The following is a 25,718-nucleotide window of genomic DNA, read 5'->3' as shown; positions in this document are numbered from 1 at the left end:
CTCCTGCCTCATCCTGCAACTGCTTCACTTCATCCCATGTCTCTAAGACATTAGTAAACATCACAGAGCAAAAAGACATTTCACCCTCTCGTTCCCTATTAATAGACTGATTGGATTTCGCACAGTATTGAGCAATGTCATTCGCATAACGGTTTCCAACCGTTATAAAATCCTCCCCTTGTCCATGGGCAGCACACTTTACAACTGCTAACTCCTTAGGCAGCTGTATCGCCTCAAGTAATTTCCCAATCACTTCAGCATTCTTTATTGGAGTTCCACTCGATGTCAAGAAACCTCTTTGTAGCCAAAGCTGGCCAAAATCATGCACCACTCCAAATCCATACTGACTATCAGTCATCACAGTCGTCCTCAAATCTTTCCCAATTTCACAAGCTCTTGTCAATGCCACCAATTCAGCAACCTGTGCAGATTTCACTCCTTTCAATGGTGATGCTTCCATATCCTCTGAAACTTTGCACACCGCATATGCTGCACATAGCACACCATCATCATTTCTCAGGCATGAACCATCCACAAACAACACATGATCACTCTCATGCAAGGGAAGATCCCTTATGTCTGGTCTCGGTTTTGTACAGTAATCAAGCACATCCAAACAATCATGATCATCTTCTGTTTTCACACCCACATTTTCAATATCCGGCAAAAGTGTTGCTGGATTCACATTTACACATCTCTCAAGAGTCACATTCGATGCTCCTAGAATCACTTTCTCATATTTAGTCAACCGACTATGTGACATGTACTGAGTTCTGCTTCTTGTCAAAAGAATTGCCACATTGTGAGGTACGAATACCCTTACAGGATATCCCATTATGATTCCCTCACTCTGTTCCAGACTCCTGCATGTTGCAGCCACAGATTTCAGACAACCTGGTAAACCCACAGCTACAGGGTCAAGTGTCGATGAGAAGTACGCAATAGGCCTTCTCAGTAATCAATGCTTCTGAATTAACACTGAAAGTGCACATCCATTTCTCTCACTGCAGTACAATTCAAACTCCTTTTCGTAGTCAGGCATACCCAAAGCTGGAGCCTCACACATTCTATTTTTAAGCTCTTCAAATGCTGCCATTTGTTCTCCATCTAGTTCTAATGGGTGTGTCATCTCACTTTTTGTCAGTTTAATCAGTGGCTTTGCTATCAGCGAAAAATTAATTATCCACTGACGACAATAACCCACCATCCCCAGAAACATCCTCACTTCTCTCTGGGTCTTTGGGGCTTTCATTTCCCTGATGATTCTGATTCTGTCATCAGTCACTTTTCTCAGACCTTTTTCAATATTGTGTCCAAGATAATGTACCTCTTTCTTGCAAAATTGCAATTTGGCTGGAGATACCTTTAACCCTCCATCTGCCAGATGATTCAGTAAAGCTATGGTATCTACTTCACAAGCTTCTTGTGTCTTTGATGCCACAAGTAGGTCATCAATATATTGTACTAGTACTGAATTTTCAGGCATGATCAAACTCTCCAACGATTTTTTCAACAACTGATTGAATATCGAAGGACTCTCTGTGTACCCCTGTGGGATTCGACACCATGCTAAAATACGCTGGCCAAACCTAAATGCAAAAATCGGCTGGCTGTCATGATGCAATGGAATTGAAAAGAACGCATGACACAAATCAATCACTGTATACCACTCAGCATCATGTGGAATCTGATACAGGATCACTGATGGATTTGGCACAATAGGACAACATGCCACCACAATTTGATTAACTTTTCTCAGATCCTGTACGATCCTAAATTTCCCATTAGGCTTCTTTAGCCCCATTATCGGTGAATTACACGGACTACTCAGTAGTTCTCTCAGGACTCCCTGCTGAATCATTTTCTCAATTATAGGAGTTATTCCTTCAATTATTTCTGGTGTCATTTTGTACTGAGGAATGTTAGGATATGTAATTCCCTCTTTCACTGCAATTTTCACTGGATCTACATTATTCATCAATCCTACATCCTCTCCAGTAAAATCCCAAACTGTCCTTTTCACTGTGTCCCTCAGCTCTCGAGGCAAATCCTCTGGATCAAACACAGCAAATGCACCAATTAACTCACTTTCCCTATTTTCTAGAGTCACTCGGTACAAAACATCCTCATCTGGTGTTTCAAAAGCTATTCCATCCGGTGTACAAAAAATTGTGCAGTTCATCTTGCACAACAGATCCCTACCTAACAGGTTCACTGGACTCGTGTCACAGACAATAAATCTGTGCATGTCTGAAAATTTCCCTATCTGTACTCTTACTGGTTCCGTAAGACGTGTTCTGATTTGTGTATTAGCTACACCAACTACTTGGATTGCTTCATCCGAGAGAGGAAGATTTCTAACATCTGTTGACCTGACAGTTGATCTTGTCGCACCTGTGTCTACTAAAAAAGTAACACTCTCTTCATTTATTTTCCCATCTACAAATGGTCCTGCCTGGTCTATTTCTAGAGTTGCACCAAGTATGCACTCTTCCTCCTCTCTTCGGCACCGTCAATAATCACCCTCAGATTCACTCCCTTCATTCTTTAACAAGTACTGTTGTACCTGATTAGAACGCCTTGGTTTGTTTACCTGTTCATCATTGTAGAATCCTGAATCCTGATTATACTTTTGTGCTCCTCTATTCTGCGGCAAGGGCGGTTTTGGCTCTTGACTCTGCTGTCTCACAACTTTCTGCTGTTGCTGCTGTTGATTTTTCCCCTCGTTCTGCACCTGTTGATTCAAGGAATTTCCCTCATTATTCACTAATGGTGGATTGGTACACTCCGATCTCCAATGCCCCAATTGGCCACAGTTGTGACAAGGAAACTTCTTTTTTGCTTCCTCAAGATTCCCCTTTCCTTTCCCTGCATATCTAGGTCTATTCCCTGCATTATTTCCTGGATTATTCGCCTGTTCCATCAACTGTGCTTCCTGTCTTTCTTCAACTTTCACTTGTGCCCACATTGCTTTCTCTTTCATCTTTCTTTGTTTTGCTTCAATTTCATCACTGAAGTATTTAGCATGTCTCAGAATCTCATCTATTTTCTTACTCTGCCAATCCACTGTGTGCTCACGAATTCTCTCACCAATTTCAGGTCTCAGGCCATATACAAATCTGTATACAAAATGACTCAAATCTTTGTCACCCAGGTGTTCATCTCTTAAACGCCAGTATCAGCCTCTCGTAAAAAGCATGAACTGATTCTTTTGCTTCCTGTTGTGTTCTTTCTATTTTTACCCAGTCTGTCTCTTTTGCAGGTACTTTACTCTTCAGGTATACCATCACCTGATCGTACTTTCTCATTACCTCTGGATCTGGTGCTCCTGTTCTTGGATCTCTTGGATATTCCTCAGTAGGCCAACTCACAACTATTTTACACTCAGTCCACAAGTCTGCTGGAACAATTATATCAAACAGACTATTCAGGTCAATCCACAGCACTTTTGACAATTTCACAAACCTATCTACCTGCCTATACCACTCGACGGGCTTTTCTCTCAATCGAGGGAAATCATTCGTAAATGATAAAATATCCTGTCTGGTCCATGGAACATGTACATATCCTCCTCCAGGTATTTCTCTCATAGGATAATTATCCACTGGTTTCTCTTTTTCTCTCACTGGAAAAGCTGAATAAGTTGTTCTATCTTCAGATTCCTCTCTTTTCTTATACCACCTATCCTTCCATTTTTCTACATCTCCCCATCTTCGCAATAATGCAACCATTTCTTTAATCTGTCCTGTTCTACCAGTTGCATTCAAATTTTCAATATCCTTTTCTGTAAAATCCATCCTGTAGGTTTTTTGCAAAGCTTTCACTTTATCAATGTCTACTCCCTGCTCATTCGCTATTGCTCTTAACCTGTCATGTGTATTTCTCGCTCTCCAGGTAATATTTTTACACATGAACATTAATTCACCATCATGATGACTTTTAAGAATTTCTGTTGGAACTGTCCCTGTAACAAGCTCTTCTAATTCTACACGTAACCTAGCCACATCAATTGCTTGTGAATCTTTATCCTTTTTCTGAAGAACTTTCATCCAATCATTCAAATCTTCAGCTGTTATTGCAGTAGTTTTTCTCACTGGAACCACTCTCTTTTGCGGTTCTAAAATTGGCATCCCTGAACAACTAGCTTCACTAGCATCCAATATTTCACTACATGTGTCATGTCTGGATTGTCTCAGGTCACTACTTTCTGTCCTTTTTCCTGAATCTCCTGAAGGACCAACTGAACTTATCAAATTATTCCCAACATATGGAATCACCGAACCATTTTCACCTATTCTCTGCTTGTCAAACACAGGCATAACCGGACCTATTGTTACCGGAACCGTAACAGCTTCCAGATTCTTCGTTAACTCCCTAATCTTTTCAGTCAGCTCTGTTGTAGTTCTAGCTAATTCTTTTGCATTTTTGTCACCACTTCGATTCCCTTTCTCCCTGAAAGAATTACCACTTCTTGATTCAGATGTCACATTTTCTGTCTCAATGATACAAACTGTATCTCTTATTGGAGAAACAACTGGTGTACTCTCATCTGGTTCTGGTCTATATGGAGGTGGTCTTTTGTAAATCATGTCATTCAAGACCTCATCCTCATATTCATTAACTCCATATCTTCTCATTTCTGACTCAGGAACCCTCTCTGCTCCTTCTTCAACTGTTCTCATTGGATATAATCCCTCTGACATACTAGCATCTCGCCACCTTTTCATTCGATCATGATGAGTCTCACGATCATGTCTCCTCCCAAACATGTACCTGTACTGTCCTCCAGATCTCTGTTTTTCTCGCTCATGTACTTCCTCTTCCCATTCCACTAAAGCCTCAAACTGTGTAGGTCTTGGTTTCGGGTCTAGACATAACATCTTTTCCCGTAAATTTCTCAACACGGCCAAATTAAATGAACCATGTTCTGGAAATGCTAGAACACCATCCTCTTTGGTATACCTAACCCAATTCTCCAACCATATACAGGTATGATACCCATATCTTGCAGCCATGTAGGATGCAGGTGTTTTCGGTGGAGGTAACAATTCACCCTCTCTCGTCTTAACATCTTTATCCTTGTTAAACCACTTTTTAATTTTTCCAAAGAATGTTTTCTTCTTTTTCTCTTCTTGGTAATACATTTTAGCTTTTACCAAAACTTCTACTCTTTTCCCGTATTATAATATACAATACAGATTTTCAACCAATAACAGCGCGACTCACACTAACGCACCAATCCTGGAGCGTCTACGTCACTAGAATAGCTCTTCCAATCCTTGCGCGGCTCACACCAACGCACCAATCCCAGCGCGAACACTATTCTGATCTATTATCCAATCAGAGCGCGGTCTTCCTGACGTCAGCAGTCGCTGCAGTCGCTTGTCTCCTGTCACTCGTCTACCCCTCCTTTACAAAATCTTTTCAGTAGACTTCGTGTCAAAATTTCTACAAAATCTATTAGTTACAACATATAAACATCTCCATTGTCTGCTTCGCTAACCACAGAATAGTAAAAGAAATCTATTTCACAAGAACCATCAAACTTTCATACATCTCTTAACTGTTTCCTCCAGGACTTATCCAAAGAGTCTTACAATCAATTAAATGTATATGCATTCACGCACATTCATACAAGAAAAATATAGTACATACACACAGAATCCTGCTTCCCTGTGAATTTTCCTGCATACATACAGGACCAACAATCCCGTCTTTCCCGAGAGCAGCATATACTTCCCTCTGCCCTACTACGGAACTGTTACCAGCTTCCAAGTTCCAGAAGCACTACATATAACTCAACATGACGACTCCAACATATAGTATTAGTACATATACCAACATCAATATTCAATAATCAATAATCAATATGTAATCTAATCAAATCAAGACAATCATCAATAACCATCCTACTCTGCTACCAGGAAATTGATAGAGATCTGGGTGTATATAATATCCCTACTTCCACGGATAGAGTAATCTCACAGTTACACACACATACATTCTTCATACACTAGGGCCCATTTCACTAACATACGCTTAAATACTCTACCAGCAATAACCTGTGGAAAGAAAAACTCCTAAACACCCTGCATCTATATCGAGGTCGATAAGATCTGGTTATTGAGACTGCCCTTAAACATAATCTAGACAATCTATACAATAATAATCAAAATATGATACTCAATAATTGATAAGAAATAATAACCAACACCATATTCAAAATTATATTGCTTTATCTAAAATTAGTCAAAGAAAATCAATCAGAATAAATCATTTTTCTCATAGTTACCTATTCTAGCTAAATGTCAGAACGGGTCAGGACAAGTCTCTTGGTAAAGTCTCTCAAGACGAAGTCCCCTCAGCAACGATCTTCACCAACGCAGATTCGGAACGCGGCAAAGGCAAATGGCAAGTGGCAAAAACCCTCTCTAGGCTAACAATTCTTATAGTGAATTAAACAAAGGAAAATATAATTTGTATTGACTTCTTCCGTCAAACCTCTGAGCAAAGCGAGAAGGAAAGGATGTAGCATCGCTACATTTGAAAATCTCCGCTCAGGAAAAATCACAAAATAAACATAACGGAACAGGAACCAAAAAAATACATTTGTATCTTGTAGTTTCCACGTCTCCTCGGCAATGAGATCATAGTTCAGAGTCTTTCTTTAAAGCTCCTTTGTTTCCCAAAGCTGCCAAGGACGTTTCATTTCATTTGGAGATCGCCCAAAACTGCTGCTGTCCTCACGGAAAGTTTTAACCAGGCAAAGCAAGGACTGTGGTCAGCTGACTTCAGGACCATATTCAGCAAGGCTCTCTCTCGTCACAGTTTTCTACTCGAGGCCAGGCTCTACATGTCGGCCATCTTTATTTAGGCCACAATAGACCATCTTAATTAAAAGAGACAAAAACAACGTTACCACAGCATAGTGATTGAACAGTGTTAACCCCACTAATACCCTTATGTGTATGCAATTATCTAGCTCTTGCAACATAGAAAAGCATTAATTCGAAAAGCGTTTTGTGCTTAAAAATAAACAACACACAGCAATCTTTAAACATGTAAACACACACATTATTATTAAACAGCACACTTATGCGTTCCCACGTGTAATTCTCTCTTATTAAAACAAACGAGTTGATTAATATAAACACTTACACAAGACAAATAATTAATAATTAATAATTAATAAATTAATATAACAAATAGACATGCCAGAGCTTCAAAACCCAGTTAATTTTCAAACTGAAAACTTTGCTCTAGCATGAACAGTTACAGGCATGATATATGGAGGATGGCTGAATGTGCAGACAGTTGAACCCCATTGTTAGGGACACTGTCCGGGGTGTACACACCGTGCTCTTCCCAGGGTGTGCGTGCTCTGAGTGTGCACAAGGGTGCAGTGCACTAGCTACTCTCTAGTGTGAACAGTTACAGGTGTGATATATGGAGGATGGCTGAGTGTGCAGACAGGTGAATCGCTGTGTAAGGGACACTGTCCCAGATGTGTGCACACTGCTCTCCGCAGAAGCTCACGTTCACTGGAGCCATCTTAGATGTGCTGCATTTTTAGGTCTTGACTAGCGAAGGCTGCGCTTGCGCAGTCTCGCTCGCGAGATTTAATGACTTGGAGTAGTGGGGTTTTAACCCGCCCCTCTTCTTTCCTCTTCTCCATTGGCTGGCCTCTGAAATCCTGGTCAGCCATTGGAGAAGAGGTTTGTCTCTCCAAACAAGCCTCGTCCTTTTGCGATTCGGGGGCGTGTTTTTTCGATTCTTTCTCTGGGCGTGTTTTTTTTCTCTCCTCCAGCCAATGGCAAGAGGAGAGAAAGAAAAACATGCCCCAGAATCCTAAAACGACGCTGCGTTTCTCTGAGGCATTAATCTGGGAAAAAGGCAGTGGTGTGCTCGTCCTCTCCCTCTGCTCTCTCCTCCGCCCTGCACTCATCTACCGTCCGCTCTCTTCCTGAGAGGCCCTCGAAGACCCATTCTTTACCCGCCCATGGTATCGTCCCTCCTCTTCCATGGTAACACTCTGTTCTATCATTCTGGTCGTCATATTCTTGCAGCGCTATGGCCGGTGTAAGTTTATTAGGAGATACGGCCCAGTTTGAACAAACCAAACTCTCTGAGTCGTTGCAAGCAGCTATTTCCTCATTCGCTCCACTGATCCTATGGTTAGCCAAGGCCCTACCGCACTTTCCTTCCGTATTCCCCACAGAAGCACGCCGTTCCTTTGTGCTGATCTGGTTCCCCAGTTTGCTTTACGGCTTGCCTTCTCTTCTGGTGTTATTGCTTCACAATCGCCGTACCGGCGTTTTTACTTCCGCTACTTCTCAGGCAGTGCGTTAATTCCCCTTGTACGCGGGGTCCTCGAGAGAAGGATAGCGCTGGGGTCCTGCGGTGTGTGAGAGCTGAATGTTTACAGGAATTCAAAGGTAAACGTTCCCCGCTTCCTAACGCGCGGAAGCGCAGGCACTTCTGCGTTAGACCTGGGCCTTTTCTTACGGTGTTCCACCTACGTTTTATACCCATGAGTGCCCCGGCGGTCGGCAGCGAGCGGTGCCACTTCTGCTGTGAGTACCAGCAAGTTTTGTTTCTTGAGGCTGCCAAACCTAAGAGGGTTATACCGTGAATGTAAACGTTGTTTAATAAAATAGTTCAAATTGCAATATTTGATAATCTGCAGGCATTGTTTATTTGATATTACTGCAATTGTATCCACCGATAAAAGACTCTGCCAAAGTTCCTGCCTCGGACTCCGAGCTTAGATCACGCAGTTGGTACCTTAGCGTTAACCAATTGCAACAACACCGTATTTGGCGGGTCGTGGGGTGACAGTGTAGTATAATTCGGTTCACTGGTGCAGTTGTTTGTATACCGTTTATATAGTAAATTGTCATTACTCTGCTTTCGTGCAGACCGCTGTTTGTGTACTTCGCACCAGCTGGGAGTCTGCTCATTCACTACTTTCAGGAGATGAGTGCCAGTCATTTTAGATAAAAGGGCTGACTATTCCGTACTAAAATATATACAGTTATGCTTTGTAAGCAGAGGCCTTGGGGGAGGGAGTGTTTGGGGGGGGCGGTGTTTGTGTGTGTGTTTGTGTCTCCAATCTGTATTATGTCGCTTTTATTTTTTTCAAGCTCTTCGAGCCAGCGGGGTGCGAAGACGCCGGCATCCTAAAAACGGGCCCTGAAATTATAGCTATAGAATAATGTCATGAGCAATGCCAATAGCTCTAACTTTAACAATGCCGAGACCGTTGCATTGTAAATGCTTGTTTGATTAGGATGTTGCCTACATAGGAAAAGCAGCGTAACCTTAACAGGGAAACATCTAAACTTAAAAATTTATCACCTGTCCCCTTTTCACATAGGCCAAAGCTAAATAGCAATTATCAATAAATAATTCGACCTAGATGTTCCATAAAGAGAAAAAAACTCAGTTAAGTCATCAGAATTATTCTACATAACTGGTGGGGGTTCCCATATCGCTGGAAAACAGCTGCATTCGACTTTTATTACAAAAAACATAAATTTCCTTTATTAATAACTGATTTTTTTAAAATAAACAATTGATACACATTATTAAAACCAAAATGTTTTGACACCGTTAGTGCAATCATCAGTACCAGAATTCCAACATGCCAAATAATCATAGCACATGTATGTTTTCCCAAACATCTACAATACATAGATAACATCCAAAGCAAAAAAAATCATTAAAAAGAACGAGCATCACTAATGAAGCAAAAATAAAAGGCATCACAGGAAAAAAATAATGTGGAAAACAACATAAAGCTTGTTAGATCCCAGACTTTTCAATCCTTAAACACTGCACAACCCAAATATACATCCTTAGAGATCAGACACACCTATCCTCTACAGTGTGGTGACTCTGGTTGACCTTTCGTCACGCCCTTTGAGTGTAGGCCTCCTATGAATTATGATTTTGTAGTCAAGTTCCAGGAGCGAATATGGCGAGACAACTAAGTCGCCACAGCCTTCACCCAGACACCTGGGGTGGTGGCTGCGGCTAGTATCCTGTAGAAGAGACGGAGATTGCCATCTTACTTGGCCGCTAGACCAGAATCACAGCTGATTGGTCTACTCCTCCTAGAGCATTCCTTCCTGATCTCAAGGACCAATCAGGGCATGCATTTTCATCGTTTGGCCCCTCTGTTTGTTTTCTGTCTCCCCACCTGCCATGGATAAAGTATACGAGGGGCCAACAACACATCACAGGGTACCGACCCTGTCTCGTGTCTGCCTTCCTGCTCCCCTCCCTCCATACATTATTTTAACCTGGGCGGAGTCGAATGACAAAAACGCTGATCCTCCGTAAGGTTTCTGTAAGTTTGACACTCTTCTGTATGTGGGCTTATGTGTGCTCCAATGTGATTGTGTCTGTCCTTAAAGATGTCAGCACTGCACCTATACATTTATGTTTTCTACCAGAGAAACCCAGACATTACGATGACACATTGAAAGACCCAAAATAGCAATAGATACAAGCATAACATGTTATGATTTCTAATCTTGGATAATCTAAAAGATTTTGGATAAGAATGCACACAATACAATGATATGCAAACTAAAATCCTGATAGTTGGTCGTGTTGGAGTATGAGTGAGCAGCCACAACAGATGTTCAAGATTAATGCTGACTGAGCAAATTTTAATTCATTATATGTAATGTTATTTTATATGCATACCCTCAAAATCTGAAGCTCTTAGACCAACATTGATCACTGAGAGCATTTGAAGCCCTAGATATGACTGGAAGGGGCTGAAAAAGGAGGTATCTAGCTCAGGTACACTTGTGATACCATCCCTGTCTTAGTATTTCCAACATTGCGTAGACCAACCTAATTTTCTCATTCTTTGACGATTCCAACAGCACGAAGCGCTACCGTTGCAAACAACATCATCGAGAAATACGAACAAAGAGCCATAGAGCAGGGCATAGAAGAGGATTTCATCTACTACTTTCCCAAATACGGTGAGTCCCAAGTTGAGTTGAATTTAATTCTCTGGGTTCATGGCTCTGTTGGGACAGACCGATAATCTGACACAGCATGAACGGCAGCACAGGGCTGGGGAACTATTCTTTCCATGACTGGAGAACTGCAGGACTTTTGTAGTTATTGTGTGGAAAAACATCTACTGTTTAATGCCCAGTATACCAAGCTCCTTGGGGGCAAGCACAGCCAGCTGTTTTTGCGGTGACGCGTAGAAGCTCTAAGCAAGTCACTCAAGTCACTCTGATGATTGGAATTTTTGAGTTCTCTTTCCCAATGTGTATTTTTTGCAGAATATTTAGGCTTTATTTCTTCTTTTGTGTTATAATTCTTCTGAATGATATCACAGCACGTCTCAGAACTCAAGCAGACATCCTCCAACAAAGGAACGTTCTGGAATGCCCATGGTTGGTGATCCTTAAATAACTGTACAGAAAATAGTTTTTACTCTACAATTGATGGCTCCTTTAATATACTGTGTTTAAAAAAACGCTACAGATTAAGGGCCAGATGTACGACCCGTTTTTGCATGCGCAAATGGGTTTGCGACCTGTTTGCGACCCGTTTGCGCATGCAAAAACCTAAAGGGGCATGTACAATCTCCATTTAGCGAGTCACAATTTACTTGTGACTCGCTAAATAGGATTTGCGACTCTCAATTAGGAAGGGGTGTTCCAAGAGCGTCCCTTCCTATTTGCGACTCGCTACCCTGTGTAAGACTGTTTTGCGACCGCAATTGCAGTCGCAAAACACTCGCAATTTACCGCCCTCTTCAAGAGGGTGATAATGCAATCGCTAAAGGGAAGGGGTGCCCTGGGGACCCTGCCCTTAAAAAAATAAACGAAAACGTTTAATTTTCTTTTTTTTCAAATGCATCCCATTTTCCTTTAAGGAAAACGGGCTGCATTTTAAAAAAACGAAACTGCTTTATTTAAAAGCAGTCCCAGACATTTAAGGTCTGCTGAGCCCAGCAGGCCTCCATAACTGGGAGGGCCAGCCATTCTCAGTGGGGTCGCAAATTGCGAGTGCCTCATGAATATTAATGAGGCAAGCAATTTGTGACCCCATTGAGAATCGCAAACAGTGTCTCTGACACTGTTGTACATGTCATTTTGCGAGTTGCAAATTGTGACTCTCTATTGAGCGCAATTTGCGACTCGCAAAATAACATGGTCGTACATCTGGCCCTATGTTTGCAGCTAAAAGCACTTTCTATAGAACTGATCCCTCTATGGAAACGGTCGAATTTTGGGTGGTCCTATGTTTTCCTTTTGAGAAGCTTGATTTCCACTAATATTAAAAAGCTTCAACAGAAGTTTTAAGAGATTCCATAGAGGGCTTTGGAATATCCGTAGATGATTAACATGCTTCCTCAAGGTCATCAACTGCATTAATGTGCTGTTACACTTTCCATTGGTTTCAGAGAAGGATACAATGAAGGGTCATCTGTTGTTCCTACCTAAAGCACTTCAGTGTCTTCAGGCTGATTCTGTTTGTTGCCCAGAGGAACAAGCTATAACTTCTAAGCTTGAGTATATGTCTACAACGTTTAGATGGTCCAGGCCAGAATTAAGCACTGTATGTGGTCATTGACAACGATTCACCAAAGTTCTAGAGATAGCAGAACTTACATCTTTAATACTTTAATCCTCTTGGCAGCATAGTGTTGTCTTCTTGCCACACCCTGATCCTCCTATTTGCTGCCCCTGCATTCATGGTCCCTGAGACCAAGGGTAGAAAAGGCAGTTCCAGGGAAAACAAAGTGCAGAAGAGAGCATGTGGCTTCTGTCCCGTGTTTGTGCAGTTTCTGTCCTGATCCCAGACGTCTCTCGTCAACTACAACTGTATATGCATCTTCACAAGGGAGAATAAGCAAAGATGTTATATAGTCGCTGCCAACACCATCTGCGGCTGTCGAGTATCACCCATGCCATAAAAAAACAAAGCTCCCACCAACATTACTGTTGAATCGCAAATGGGCCATACCAACACTAATATAGGTGACATCACCATAGACTTCAGCCAGCCAGAATGGTAACAAAAAGGAGACAGGCATTGGCAAAGCCAGTAGCTCGGGTCTTGGCAAGTGTGCAATGTTTTGGCCAGCGTGCAATATCTTTTAAAATATTTCTTGCATACATATGTAACGACAATTAAATGATTAAAAGGAAAACAAAAGAAATAGGTTAAAAATGAAAGGATTGATTGACATTAACTTTTGGATGTACATATGTGAACTTGTTACAAGAAACAAGGGAGACCCACGGTACATAGAGACCTGGGGTAAATAATGCTTTTAGGAAACAGGGACCCCTACGTAATAAAGAATTAGACTTGGATAACAAAAGTAAGTCTAAATCAATCTACTAATATTTAAAAATACAAATAAACTTTATTTGACATTCATAATAGTGGGTAGTGAAGCGAACGTGACGTGACAGTGTGCTCAGGCAAGCATGAGTGATACGTGTGACTTAAGAGTGTATTATTTATGTCACAATCTAAGTAATAGCAATACAGCCCAATCAGTTTCCAATATTCTTATATACAAAGAGGGTCAGTATGAAATGTTGATGATGTTTCAATCCTTTACAGATATGAAAGATCTTCATCAGGACCAATATAAAGGACCAATATAAATGGGTGCCTGAGATGCTGCAAAAGTACCATGGTGTAGAGGAATGTCACAGTACCAATATTATGGATATAGTAGCATCTAGAGTGCAGGCAACTGGAAAGGCCTGGTTGCATATAATCCACAGGGCAAATTTAATTTTAAGTTGGATGAGCCAGGGAATCAGGGCTGGGGGAGCGAGAGTGCTCAAGAACATTTAAAAACACATCTGTAATTGATGACGCTGAGGGAGCAATCCAAAACAGTGCAGTGGACACTGCGGTTTTGGTCTGCAGATTTTAACTTCGCAAAAAAAAGCCATGTTAATACCAATGAAGAACCGACTGGCTGGTGAACGATAAAGCACGTTAGGGAAAAAAGAAGTATGATTTGAAAAACAAACCACTTGAATCTCATTCCATGACTCACTGTTTTTGAGGCCACTGTGATATAAATTCATAGTTACTAAGCCTAAAAGCCAACAAGAATTTACAGAAATTCACAACGGCAGTAGCTCATATGCTTCCTCTGGCAGAAACAGAGCACAAATGGGACCAGAGGGCCAGGAATAGCTGCCAATGCAAACTAAAAGCCAAGCAGGACTTATGCCATCTGATCTTCTTGCGCCCCTGGTCAGAACCAAGGAACGGGCATCTGCTAAATGTTATGTGGCAATCATATTACAAGAGGTATCGACCAATATGTGCCTTTCTGTAAGGTAATCAAAATCCCACAGAAACAAAGGCTATGTTCCAGTTTTTTCCCAAAGTACTGAGAATCTGGACATTTCAGACAAAATGCATACCCCATGAGTGTCAGAAACGAGTGGATAACAGGGTGGCTATATCTAAAAGACCTACTCTATATGATGACAAAGCCATAAATACTTGTGAAGCACGACCCTGTTAGGTCCCTGTTGTGAGTCTCTGGCATGTCACTTCCTCCCTACTAGCAACCATTGGAAGAATTGGCAGTGCAGAAAAAGTGAATAAACAAAGCACCAATTTAAGCCCATGGGAGGCTGTAAACGAACAACAATGACCTAACTCATGATGCTACATGCAACCATCACCTAGTCACTGTCCTCACTACATTTCTCTTGCCTGCCCTCACAACATATTTAGAACAGCAGAAACGCTTCTGGTTTACTTTGGGAACTCTGAAGGAGGTGAGAGAACCACAGGTGCGGTGCAGTGGGAGAACTGCTGACTTATTCGATACTAGTGCTCTGCAAAACCCTGAATGATTCCTTTAGACCCCGATCATGACTAGGCGGGCCAGGGAATCCCGCTTTTGTGCTCAAACTCCTGTTTGTGCCAAAAAATATATTATTACTTGTATACAAGTCATGGGAGTTTGCGGAAGGCAAGGCTGATGCAAGTAGTGGGAGCAAATAATGAACATGCGCTGTTTGTGCAACCTGGAACGAGCAATATCACGTACAATTAACAGGTTATTCCCCCTTCCAAGGTAGTAAAATTATAATCCGCTGCTAATTGCATACCCACTAGTTTGCAAACTCCGGCCAATCACAAATTAGAGGGTGCTCAATTCACAAATTTTTGCCTCTCCATTTTAATGAGGCCCTGCTTCTTTTTAACAGCACCCTCCCAACAGTGTTCCTATCACAAAACACCTTTTTAACACTTTTTTCTACAGTAACTGCCAAAGAACTGGATGCCAACAATAAAAATGTGAGTAGGTTTCTCTTTAAATGAGGCAATTTTCGCGTTACACATTGATCATCCGTTAAGACTGAGACTGAAAAAAGCAACAGGGTTTAATAAGTCAATGTACATTAAAAAAGAACATTACCTGCCACTCATGGCATTATTGTAGCTTTGATGGTCTACAGAAGACTGAATTGTCACACTTGTAGGAATGCGATGGTTAGTGATTCAATTGGTACTGCTATTGGCAGTGCTGGCAGGGGCAGTGGATGGTTCAGGCTGCAGTGGCCTCCTGAGAATGGCCCTGGCACTTACTTTTTTTAAAATTACAAATTTAGCACTGAAGTACCAACCCAACCACAAGGGCAGCAGCGCACTGTGTGCACTAACACCAAAAGAGTCAAGTAGTTCAGGTGGCAGATGTAAGGCAGGCATACTACCAAATGAGTAAAATTAAGTCAAAATAAACATTTTAGTAGCAGTATTTCAACTATGTTTGAAAGCAAGTGTTAGAAATGGGGGTCTCTAGTTTGCAGAGGTCTGCACCCTGTACAAGTATGGACCCTTATTCTAGTCATGGTAATAGAGTCACTCAGCTAAAATAACCCCCGCTCACCCCCTTGGTAGCTTGGCATGAGCAGTCAGGCTTATCTCAGAGGCAATGTGTAAAGCATTTGTGCAAAACACACACAATAACGCAGTAAAAACACGACAAATGGACACCACACCAGTTAAGAAAAATAACAAATCTTTATCTGAATAAAACAAGAACAAAATGGCAAACATCCAACATCCGCAACTCAGGGTATCACTTTTAAAAGGTTCAAAATAGTTAAGTTAATAGGAAACTATGGATGGGTCACTTTTATCACAAAGTACCTGGGATGCATCAAAATCAAAAGATGAAAACAGGCGCAGGGGAAATGATGCGCTGGAAAACAAAGCACTGCATCGATTCCTTACTCTCAGAGGAGATGATGTGTCTATTCCTTACTGCCAGAGGAGGTGATGCATCGATTCCTTGCTGGAGTGCAGAGGAGGTGATGCGTCGATTCCTTGCTGTCAGAGAAAGTGATGCATTGATTACTTACTGCGAGGGGAGGTGATGCTTCGAAATCCGGACATGTGGTCTTGGTTCCTTACTGCTGGGCAATGTCGATAAAGAACTTGGTGCACAGGTGCGATGCATCAAAAAACTGGACGTGCTGGGTCAATGTGGTGGGGGGCAAAATAGGAGCTGCGTTGATTTTCCAGCCACCTGGCAGGTGATGAGTCGATTTCTTCAGCCGCACGGCAGGGCCTGCGTCGAAGTCGGATCGGGTATCTCGGACATCAGAGACACAGTGCTAAGGACTAGGGCTTTGGTGATCTTTTCAGTTGCACGGCAGGCGCTTCGTCAATTCTTCAGCTGCACAGTGCCGATGCATTGGTTTTTCAAATGCATGGCGGTGCTGCATCAGGAAATACAGGCACTGAAAGACGAAGCATGGATTTTCTTCTCTTCTTTGAAGCAAAGCCACCTCCAAGGGTCCAGAACTAGAATTGGCCCCACTTGGCAGGTCAGAACTTGCAGCAGAGGAGTACAGGGGCTGCAGCTGAAGTCTTTGATGGCCCTGAGACCTCTTAACAGCAGGCAAGCACACACAAGCCCTAGGAGAACTTTGGAAGCAGGATACAGAAAGCAAAGTCCAGTCCTTATACTGTCCAAGACAGAAGCCTCAAGCAGTAGGCCAGCACAACACAGCAACATGCAGAGTGGCAGTTCCCTTCCTACAGCTTCTCCATCTCTTCTTGGCAGAATTTCTTCTTATTCCACAAGGGTTCTGAAGTTATTGTGTCACAGCTCCATTACTTATACCAGTTTCCTCCTTTGAAGTAGGGAAGCTTCAAAGGAAAGTCTTTGCAGTGCACAAGGCCCTTTTCCTGACCTGGCTCCAGACACACAACAGGGGGTGGAGAGAGCTTTGTGTGAGGACAGGGACAGTCCTATTCAGGTGTCAGTGATAAATACTTCCACCACTCTAGCTCAGTTAGACCCGTCTGTCTGGTGATGGGCCATCAGGATATGCAGGGTACATCTCAGCTCCCTTTGTGTGACCGTCTAAAGTGAATTTACGAACAGCCCAACTGTCAGTCTAAACCAAATGTGGATTCCACAGGCAGGCAGACAGAGGCACAGAATGGTAAAGCAAGAACATGCCCACTTTCTAAAAGTGGTATTTTCAAACACGCAATTTAAAAAACAACTTCACTAAAAGATGTATTTTTCTAAAATGCGAGTCCAGGAATCCCAAACTCCAAATCTCTATCTCTTCCCAATTGGATTTATATTTGTGAGAGGTTACAAGGCAGCTCCAATGATAACCTATGGGAGAGATAGTCCTTGCAATAGTGTAAAACGAAATTGGCAGTTTTTCACTATCAGCACGTGTAAAACACACCAGTACATGTCCTAACTTTCACATACACTTCACCCTTCCCTAGGGGCTACCTTGTTCCTTCCTTAGGGGTGCCTTACATGTAGAAAAGGGAAGGTTTGGGCCTGGCAAGTGGTTACACTTGCCAGGTAGACATGGCAGTTTAAAACTGCCCACACAGTGGCAGGTCTGAGACATGGTTGCAGGGCTACTCATGTGGTAGGCACAATCAGTGCTGCAGGCTCACTAGTATCATTTGAACTACAGGCCCTGGGCATGCACAGTGCATTTTACTAGGGACCTAACAGTAAATTAAATATGCCAATCATGGATAACCAATTATAATTACAAGTTACACAGGGAGCACTTGCACTTTAGCACTGATCAGCAGTGGTAAAGTGTCCAGAGTTCTAAAACCAGCACACAAAAAATGCATTTCATGGTCAAAAACAGGTCAGAAGCAAAAAGACGAGAAAAACAAGCCAAAGATGCCAGGTCTTACAGCAAGGATAGGATCTACTGCTACAGTGGGGATAGAAAGAGGGACCAGAGAGGAACAATGTCCCTAGAGTCAGACGCAAGTATTGACTCCTACTTGACATATGCAGACAGTGCACTCCAGGCCTACGATCCTGAGGTAGATGAGTAAGGTGCTCTTATTTTAACAACCAATATTCTCATAGGATCCTTTCTCTTTGTCCTCTCCCCACACTTACAATGTACAGGTTATGTTTAATAGCTGGCTCTTTCCTCGCCTGGTTGACTTCATGCCTTATTACTTATTTGATGTGAAAGGTAACCCCAGCACATCCTAGTAAGTGCATGTTTTGCACATTTGTAATCCGGCATCTGGAACACCCATCAATTGCTGCCTTTGTATCTGCTCTCTCATTCAATCTCTGATGCTGGGAAGTGGCAGACTGAGTCAACCATTCCTGAATTGGACATAAGCAGGGAGGATGGCACACACAGCAGCAGAAAAGGGCACTGGAGTTAGCGATGGAGGGTAGATACAGTGGCAGCAAGCTCATCCTTACCTGCTCAGTGTTACTCAAACAAGTGGAAGAAATTACTAAAGAAATGAGACGTGTATGGTTTAGGCCTAAGGAGTACATGCATTTACAAGAAGGTGGCAAATCATCTGCATAAAGAGTTATCATGTAATAATGTGCTACCACTACACTGAATGACTGTTTGGAAGATAGACTCCAGTAGTTTTCCCTTGGTGACACTTTAACATGTAAGAATTAATAATTTGAAAAGAGGAATATGGTTGATCTGTGAGGTTCTGTAGAACAAAACAGAGGTGTCTGGTAGAAGGATCGTAGGGAATGGAAGGGGGCAACTTTTTGCTACAACTATAAGAGTTTTTGCTCAATAGGTTTAAAAGGCATTACAGTAGTAAAAGAGCAACCCTATGGCCACTGAATCAGTCGTTAGCAATAGCTGCAGAGCTATGTTATGATACAAGAAATTCAGCAATCGCTGTGTAAACTCTCCTCTCTAATTTCTTTATAATCGGAGACTTGGGACACACTCAGTCACTGATGATAATGAAAAGATGTCAGAACTCGACTGTAATAAGTTATTACAGTTGAGCTCTAATATCCCAATGCCCTGCTGCCAGCAGCAGAGATGAAATGTAGGGCAGGTCACATAGGATAATTGAAGCAGCTGTTTAAAGCAACGAAAACAAAATGTTGCTTTTCTTTCTTATGCTCTATTTTTCTAGCTTACAGTAAAAAAACAGAAATGTGTTTTGCACCTCTTAGACAGTTGTATTAAAGTTAGAATCTTAGTTCTGCATATTCCTATATGTTCCGAGCTACTGCAGCTTTTTTAATTTTTATATTTAAAAACTAACTAAGGTTTTAAGTGGTTTGTGGGAAAGGTAATAGTGTGACCATGTATTATATGGGATAAAGTGCCCCCTGCTGTACATGATAACGAAATTGCAACTCATTTCGGGGTTCCGAACCCTTATAAAGGAACTCGGCCTTCGGCCTCATTCGTTTATATGGTTATGGAACTCCTCTGTGACTTTCAATATCCTTATATTGTATGGCAGGGCGTACTTTATTCCATATATATGTTTACTGTTTTTATGGTTCAATGGCATTTATACATTGCACATTCCGCCAGTGATATGGCATTACTTCGCCTTCATTAGTCATGGGATGCCTTTCCAAGCACTTTGGAGGTTTCCATCGAATACCGGAGTCTGACTCAGTTTATTGATGTATATAGCTAGCAAAGCACATATGAGTATACCTCTGTTAGGAGAATATACCAGTTTAATGAGTTGTAAGTTATGTAATGGCATGCTACGTTACAGATTTTTATAGAGTGCACTGTGACCCAGAAGTTACCATGGCACAGTTACAGTCTGGAAAGTTTACATGAATTCAGCCTATGAACCAATCGGAACCATAAAATATGGTCTTTCTATGCGTCACTAGCGTGACTCACGTTTCTCACGGTCGAGCGTGGAACAATGCCCTTTGTCCTTTTGCAAAATCCCTGATGCTAAGAATATGAACCTTTTTTATCCATGGGGCAATCCTCAAGGGTATCCATAACTAATGAGGCTATTACACATTCCAAGGTGCATGGGTACTTGAGTTACTGGGCCGGAATCACCAATTCCAGCTTGTAATGCAACCCAGCACCATGCAATCACGAGTTTGAGGCCCCTGAATGGGGAGGAACCATGCAGTCAAGGTACCACCACATCCTTTCCCACAAGGTTATTCTCAATTCCAGGTACTTTTCCACTCCCGTTCATTGCCTTCTCTGAGCAGGTGGGAAATAGGAGGAAATGTGCAGCACATGTCGAAGACGGGGGGAGGGGGAGGGGGGGCTATTGTCTGGGACAGGGCACTGGCTCGTAATCGACCCCTCAAATATTAATATCTATGTGGCCCGATGTCATTCCTCTTAGACAGTCGATATTAAAGGTTTTTGAACCATGTGCCATTCTCTGACACCCTGCTGCTTAGGAAAGCTCCATTTTACTATACCACCTCCATTACATCCAAACCAATCCCTGACATAGTTGATATCTGTGTGCTAACCCTGGAGGCGAAAGGAATGGGGTAACCAGAGAGGACAAAGATGTAGTGCCACTTTCCCGGTGTCATCAATTACCTAGCACTGTCTCTGAAAAGCTTTGCATCCTGGTGTAAATCCCACATCCTTCCATGCATGAGTGCTTACACATTGGTTTCCCTAGGCCCATGTGCTAAGCCATTCCAGCCAGTACCTGACAGGCTCTGTACAGCTGTACAAATCCCCTTAGATGCTGAGTCCTTGAGATGAAAGAATTTGTACTCGTCAATGCCAAAACTCTGGGATATGTTGCCATTAAACTGGGGGGTTCTGCGTCCCGGTGCCAGACTTCAGATCCACTCTTGGCCAATAGCGAAAAAAAAATCTGCTTGTGCCGCTCTGCGCGATATCCTGTCCTAAAGGTGAAATGCTATAGCAATGTTGAAATCCCTGTAGACTCCTCTTGCTGAAGATTGGAATCTCAATTAAATTCTAGGAGTAACTATGTCGCATTTTTTTTGCCTCCAGGTTTCTGCGAGACAGCGGACCAGTTTCATATTCTCATGGGTAAGTACTAGGCCTGAAAGCAGAGGCCTGAGTAACTGGGTCAATAGATGCACTTGCATAGCCATCAGAAGCCTACTTGGATCTCAGAAGGAAGAACTCACAACCAAGCAATAGTGCCCAGCATCTCCTAAACTACCCCTGTCTCCTGTGTGAGGTCCACTGCAAAATTACCATAATCTCTACATGGTAACTTCAACTAGGCGAGAAAGTCTCACTTAGATAAATATAGTTCTACATAAAATGGGTGAAAAAAACCTTCCTCGGGGGACATATTGGTAATTATCTGCACCCATCCCCCCAGTAAATGTTTTTATTCTACAACTTAATGGCGAGAAAGTCCTCGGATAGTTGCTGCAGAGTTATGAAGATGAATGGGAGTAGTTCTTGACTGGTGCAAATTCTGCTACAGTATTGTAAGGCAATCTTGTGCTATTCCAAGAGTGGATGAAAATGGTATATGAGGTCCTGTATATATATATAAAATATGTATAAATATATTTATACACATATATTTATACATATATATATGTATACTGTGAGATATGTATATATGTATATATATATATATATATATTCACTGAAAAAACCATAGGTTTCATGGGCGTTATAGTTAGCTGGACTTTTCACTCGTACAAAACCATTGAAATTCCCACGTTATAGTTAGTTCAGCTAACTATAACTCGCGCGCCCGCAATGCACTGCTGATGACGTCACATATTACATCACTCATGACATGGTCAGTGACATCACTCATGACATCACTGATGACATCTCAAATGACATCACTGATGACATCATCCAGTGAATGTGTGTTTTTAAGAAAATTACATATGTTTTATATATGTATATCTCAAGGTCGATGGAAGAATAAATGGGTATAAAAGTGTCTAAATGGATGATTTGTTTTTGAAACATTGATTGTATAACTGAATGATTAAGTATATCTTAGTGAATACATGGTTAGTGAGTAATGTTTAAATGTGTAAATATCTGTATCAGTCTCTCAATTTGTGTATAAGTGGCTGCATGGGATGGTGAGTAGCTGCATGAGTGTCTATATAGGTTATTAGTTGGTTTTTTGAGTATCAGTATGATTGTCTGAGTGTCTGTATGGTTCGGTGGGGGGTATTATGTAGTGCATAGGTGCATGAATGAGTGACTCACTGTTTGTATGTGTTGAAGACAGCATGTGTTCAGGACTGTATGGGTGGATGAGTGTGTGCATGGGTGTGTTAGTGAGTGATAGACTGTCTCAATAGTGTCTTTATGAGTAACTACATATGTTTTAAACTAGTATATGTGACTATTGGTGTATATAAGTGAGTATATGTGAGAGTGAGAGATTGAAAGAGTTCCTGTATGAATAAGTATGTGTTTCTATAAGTGATTGTTTAAAAGACTAAGTTTGTGTAAGTTTCTGTAGAAGTAAGTGTGGTGGTGTGTGTATAACTGTATATGCAAGTAAATGGATGTTTGATTCTTTATTAGCATGAGTGACTATGTGTGTGAGTAACTCTATGGATGAGTGGCGTTGTGTAACAGGATGTATAGGTGTGTGAGTACATATGATGAGTGAGTACATGTATGAGTGACTGTATAGGACTATTGGTGAATGAGTGGATGTGTATGTGGATCTTAGAATTACTGAATAGGTTGTTGAAACTGGTATTGGTATTTCCATTGTTTTGAACAATGTAGTTTCTATTTTTGAATGTGTGTATCAAAGGTTATATTAGGGGAAGAGGAGGTCTGCCACTCTATTACAAGGATGATGTCATCAGTGATGTCATTAGTGATGTCATTTGAGATGTCATCAGTGATGTCATGAGTGATGTCACTGACCATGTCATGAGTGATGTAATATGTGACGTCATCAGCAGTGCATTGCGGGCGCGCGAGTTATAGTTAGCTGAACTAACTATAACGGGGGAATTTCAATAGTTTTGTACGAGTGAAAAGTCCAGCTAACTATAACACCCCTGAAACCTATGGTTTTTTCAGTGAATTTCTAAGGTTTTTTAAATGCTAATTCCTAACTGTACCGTGCCTGAAACCTATTGTTTTTTCAGTTAATTTCAAAGGTTTTTTAAATGCTAATTTCTAACTATGCCTACAAAGATAGGACATGTGAAGAAAGAAGAAAAAACGCACAGAAAGAAAAAAATGAAATGCAGAAAGAAGCAACAGAAGTCCTCAAAGACGAAGAAAAGTGCAGGAAGAAGGATAACGTGCAGAAAGAACAAACAGAAGAGCAGAAAGAAGCCTTGTTGCAAAATCATCCTGTACCCTCAACTTTTTCAGACGGATACTGGTGGTAACTGAGTCTGACTAACCAGTCCTAGAGCCAGTGCTATGTTAAAAGACACTCAAAATACAGTGAAAACACCTACATACACTAGGGAACACTATGCGTTGGGGTCCCCCTGTGATCAGCATGACCTCCTCTGTAAGCCCCTAGTATATAATAGGGCAGGGGATTAAAACTACCTCTTAAAACGCGCCACAGGGCGTGTTTGCACACGTCACCTCAGGCCCCGTCCCCTCACTTCCCCACTGTGTAAACACGCCCTGTGGCCGTTTTAAGTTGGGAGATTAAGTCCCCTTGAATCCTGAGGGTCCCTAGGGTCCAACTAGACCACTAGGTACCTCCAGTAAGCGCCACAGAGCTGCGTTGCAGAGAGATGTAAAAAGGGGCACGGCCTAGACCACCTCTCTGCAACGCAGCGGAGTGGTGCTTACTGGAAGCACCTGGTGGGCTAGTTGGCCCCCAGGGTCCATCAGGATTGAAGGGTAATTATTTCCCCAACTTAAAACGCGCCACAGGGCTTGTTTGCACACGTTAACTCAGGCCCCGTCCCCTCCCTTCACCACTGTGTAAACACGCCCTGTGGCCGTTTTTAGTTGGGAGATTAAGTTCATTTGAATCCTGAGGGTTCCTAGGGTCCAACTAGCCCACTAGGTACCTCCAGTGTGCGCGACAGAGCTGCGTTGCAGAGAGGTGTAAAAAGTGGCACGGCCTGGACCACCTCTCTACAACGCAGCTCAGTGGCGCTTACTGGAAGCACCTGGTGGGCTAGTTAGCCCCCAGGGGCCCTCAGGATTGAAGGTGAATTATTTCCCCAACTTAAAACGCGCCACAGGGCTTGTTTGCACACGTTAACTCAGGCCCCGTCCCCTCCCTTCACCACTGTGTAAACACGCCCTGTAGCCGTTTTTAGTTGGGAGATTAAGTTCATTTGAATCCTGAGGGTTCCTAGGGTCCAACTAGCCCACTAGGTACCTCCAGTATGCGCCACAGAGCTGCGTTGCAGAGAGGTGTAAAAAGTGGCACGGCCTGGACCACCTCTCTGCAACGCAGAGCAGTGGCACTTACTGGAAGCACCTGGTGGGCTAGTTGGCCCCCAGCGTCCCTCAGGATTGAAAGGGAATTATTTCCCCAACTTAAAACGCGCCCCAGGGCGTGTTTGCACACGTCACCTCAGGCCCCGTCCCCTCCCTTCACCACTGTGTAAACGCGCCCTGTGGCCATTCTAAGTTGAGAGATTAAGTCCCCTTGAATCCTAAGGGTCCCTAGGGTCAAACTAGCCCACTAGGTACCTCCAGTAAGCGCCACAGAGCTGCGTTGCATAGAGGTGTAAAAAGGGACGTGGCCTCAGAACACCTGTCTGCAACACAGCTCCCTGGCGCACACTGGAGATACCTGTTGGGCTAGTTGGCCCTCAGGGACCCTCAGTATTGAAGGGGAATTTATTCCCCAACTTACAACTGGCCAGGGGGTGCGTTTGCAGAGTGCTGCAAAGAGGGGGCGTGGCCTCCAGCGCAATGCCGGTCTTTTATTTATTTTATTTTTTTAAGAAGGAGGGCTGTGTGGCCCCCCTTCTTTTTATAATTTACTGGCCCTGGGGACCCCATCCCCCAGGGCCTGCACCCTAATTTTTTTTGTTGAAAAAAATTAATTTGGCCCTCACAAGGCCTTAATCGGCCCCGGGGACCCCAACCCCCGGGTCATGGCCTTTTTTTAATTTAAATTCTTTAGGAGGGGGCTGCGTTGCCCCCTTCCTCAGGCCACTTATGGCTCCGGGGACCCCATCCCCAGGGGCCGGCCTTTGTTTTTTATTATTTTAAATATATATATATTTATAGAAACACCTAGGACATGCTGGACAAACTGTATGTACCTATCACCATGACGATTTGCGTGATATTCATTAAAAGGCGACTATGCATAGAATTAATCCACATGGAATGTATTTACACCGCTAGTGAAGCTCTGACGTGTCTGATGCCCTACCGTGCCTAATCCCGGCGCCCCCGCCGGTGGGTACTCTCCAAGTAGACACCCTTGTTGTTTATTTATACAAACATGGGTAGCTATTGACGGGC

General features: G+C 42.5%; 1 protein-coding gene across 1 annotated transcript in view; it reads left to right on the top strand.

Annotated features, from left to right (window-relative positions):
* The window catches only part of C8G (complement C8 gamma chain), a 107,168-nt gene that overhangs the window by 64,750 nt on the left and 16,700 nt on the right, over window positions 1–25,718 (top strand). Inside the window, exons 5-6 of the mRNA XM_085610886.1 lie at window positions 10,899–11,000; window positions 21,297–21,335. Coding sequence (XP_085467012.1) covers window positions 10,899–11,000; window positions 21,297–21,335 — 141 coding nt within the window. The remainder of the gene's footprint in view (window positions 1–10,898; window positions 11,001–21,296; window positions 21,336–25,718) is intronic.

This window comes from Triturus cristatus, chromosome 1_2, assembly GCF_964204655.1.
Source record: "Triturus cristatus chromosome 1_2, aTriCri1.1, whole genome shotgun sequence".
In the NCBI taxonomy this organism is placed as follows: domain Eukaryota; kingdom Metazoa; phylum Chordata; class Amphibia; order Caudata; family Salamandridae; genus Triturus; species Triturus cristatus.
This window is presented reverse-complemented; position numbering and strand designations above follow the sequence as displayed.